We start from the raw sequence: 2,920 nt of genomic DNA, 5'->3' as shown, positions 1-2,920 counted from the left end.
GAAAACAGCTGGATTAAAAATGTCAAGACAAGCGACGGAAATAACATAGTTGTTCTCATAGATATAATATAATATGATATCAGGAGTGAATAATAATTCTTGATGATATCCATTCTTGTTCTTAGACGATGGCGATGTCAATAAATATTTTGAAATACAACTTTTGTAAAGTTTACTATTAATAAATCAGATATTATTTATACAAAGCAGCATAGTATCTAGTTTTTTCTCAGAATATGTTCATAACTTTGCAAATGAAATTCAACCGTTTAAAATTTTTGAGCATCTTTCACCGCCAGATGTCGCGAAAAATTGGAGGGCAAAAGCCGAAAAATAAGGTTTCGTGCGCTTACTCTTGGACCTTTCCAAGTGAGTAAATCTATACATAGGAACATTTATATGTTTGCGATTGTAGTGTTCGTGACTATGTCTGTCGTGCCTTTACATATTATAATACTATGTTCCTATTTTAGAATGGGTGGTGGCCACCATCAAGAAATTAAGGTCCCGGACTGGAGGATATACAAGGTCGCAGATGCTCCTAAACTCGCCGAAGTCGAGCAGATGCTTGCAAGCAAAGGCTTAAAAGATCCATGGCTTAGGTAACTATAGAGGGTTTCGCGACTTGGACTAAAAATAGCAATATTACCTACAATCCACATGCAATGCACATTTGCCAACTGTCTGAAGTGTACGTAGTATGGACAAGTACTTTGATTCACTAGACAACGTAGCCAAAGCACGCTATCTCGAGAAAATTGCGTGCGTTGGGAATTGACACCCTTACGAGAATGGAGCGAGGACCACAACTTGTGCCCATCACATGCTTATTAGGATCTCGTGAATGGACTGCCTAACATTCTAGCCGAGTCCATTTTATACTCAAGGACTTTCAGACCCACAAAAGTCTGGATGCCTACGATCAACTGTTCTGTGGTTGGGTTAGTGGTGTATCAGTCTACATCTATCATGTGAACAGTGAGAGTCCCATCTACGTTATCCGAGCATGTGTTATGCACTCCCAGTCTCTGATTATACCATCTCTCTATCCGTGCATGAGTCACGATAAGATAAATGGGACAGGCATCATGTCAGCACACTGTAATTGTAAAGCCGGGCTTGTAGTCCAGTCAATATATGAAAATTATTGGCCTACCTGGAACAAATTGCAACAGTAGGTTTTATTGTTGGAAGTTTTTGATTAGACCTTCCTAAACTTCATATGCAAAATCGGCCAAAATCGGACCACGGGAAACTGGCTAATTAGCATAAATCCAAAATGGCCGCCATTTTCAAGTTTGAGGCTAGTTTGTCCTAGATAGTACAGGAGCTAAGAGCCAAAAATCAAATGAATGTTGTGCATTTTTTGTGATTGTAATGGGTTTCTTGACCCCGATAATGTTGGTTTTAGACACCAAAATCTTGTTTCTATGTTGAAAATTAGCTGAAAAATGTAAGATAATGGATTTTGATGGTGGCCATTTTAAAATTCAAGATGGCGCCCAGATACCATGCCGATGGAGATGAGTACCCGATCTCATATGAATATACATATCTTAAACTACCTTTATGCCACTTTTCATGCTTTTGTCAAAAAATGCACAACATTCATTTGATTTTTGGCTCTTAGCTCCTGTACTATCTAGGACAAACTAGCCTCAAACTTAAAAATGGCGGCCATTTTGGATTTACGCTAATTAGCCAGTTTCCCGTAGTCCGATTTTGGCCGATTTTGCATATGAAGTTTAGGAGGGTTTAATCAACAACTTCCAACAATAAAACCTACTGTTGCAATTTGTTCCGAGTATTTCATATATTGACTGGACTATTGGTGAATTCTGTTCACATGTTGCCTCGGTGCTATTTTATGAAGAGTATGCTGCACGTGCAAGAGAAATCGCCACCCCCACTCAAACAGCTGCCTACTTGATGCCGGCGATATAGCATTATGTATATAAGTGTAAATGTGTAGCGGCGTGCGCCGTGCGTGCTGTGTACCTGTGTGTTGCAGAGGAGCATTTGACCGCCATTTACAGGTAATTATCGGCAATACTAGGCGAAAGGGAGTAGAGAAACATTAAGACATTGGTAGTAAATACATTTCGTGTTTATTCAGCATTGCTTTTTTATTGAAAATGCTCCAAGCGTCTGTGGTCCGCCTTGTCTCTCGTCACTTTAGCTTGTGTTGTGATCACGCTAGGCAGCCTAAAAAAGCTGTGTGGCTCTCTCTGATACCGATTGCTGCAGTTGGCAACACCGCAGGCGAGCGGCGTTGTGATGGATTTCCTTAATAATAAACATTTTAGCCTATTTGGGTTTGGTCTAACCTTAATAGGCGAATAAAATGAGCAGAGAACAGTGCGTTGCTCAACGTACTTGTACCATGCCTGAACTGGTTTCTGTAATCGTCATGGCCGGCGGTGTTGCATTGTGGGTAATATGAAAAATCGCGGAACCTTCTACGAACTATAGTACTAGTACTACTACTGATAACTAGCTTCGCTGTGCCATAGGGCTATGCAGCAATGTGTGTGCGGAACCAGCAACAAATCTGACACAGCTAGTGTGTAAGGTTTGACTTTCAGCTACAAACATTAATCAATTATTAGTACATGAATAAAATAAACAACCAAATTAAAAGGGAAATTCCAGTCCATTGTCGGTGCCATGTCTTTGCCTGGCATTAAAGTCTACTGTCAGTCGATATCCTATTCTACTATTCTAGTCGAATCGAGCTGGTCGTGAATGGTGCCAAATGAATGGTTTTCATTCGCTTTGTCTCACAAACCAGCATATAACGCAGTAAACAGACAGCTCCAAGTTACTGTCAGCAAGGCTCAAGGGGTCGTTGTCGTATCAGGTACTACAGATATGTACCCGGGGTAGTTTTAGGTTGTTTAGTATTATGTTTATATTTTTA

General features: G+C 40.2%; 1 protein-coding gene across 1 annotated transcript in view; it reads left to right on the top strand.

Moving 5' to 3' along the window:
- LOC106809945 (NADH dehydrogenase [ubiquinone] 1 beta subcomplex subunit 3-like) overlaps positions 1 to 2,920 on the top strand; it is a 4,901-nt gene that overhangs the window by 129 nt on the left and 1,852 nt on the right. The window contains exon 2 of the mRNA XM_014813184.1: positions 474 to 602. Coding sequence (XP_014668670.1) covers positions 474 to 602 — 129 coding nt within the window. The remainder of the gene's footprint in view (positions 1 to 473; positions 603 to 2,920) is intronic.

This window comes from Priapulus caudatus, unplaced genomic scaffold (assembly GCF_000485595.1).
Source record: "Priapulus caudatus unplaced genomic scaffold, Priapulus_caudatus-5.0.1 Scaffold398, whole genome shotgun sequence".
Classification (NCBI taxonomy): Eukaryota; Metazoa; Priapulida; class Priapulimorpha; order Priapulimorphida; family Priapulidae; genus Priapulus; species Priapulus caudatus.
The sequence above is the reverse complement of the archived record's forward strand: the minus strand, read 5'-3'. Positions and strand labels throughout refer to the sequence as shown.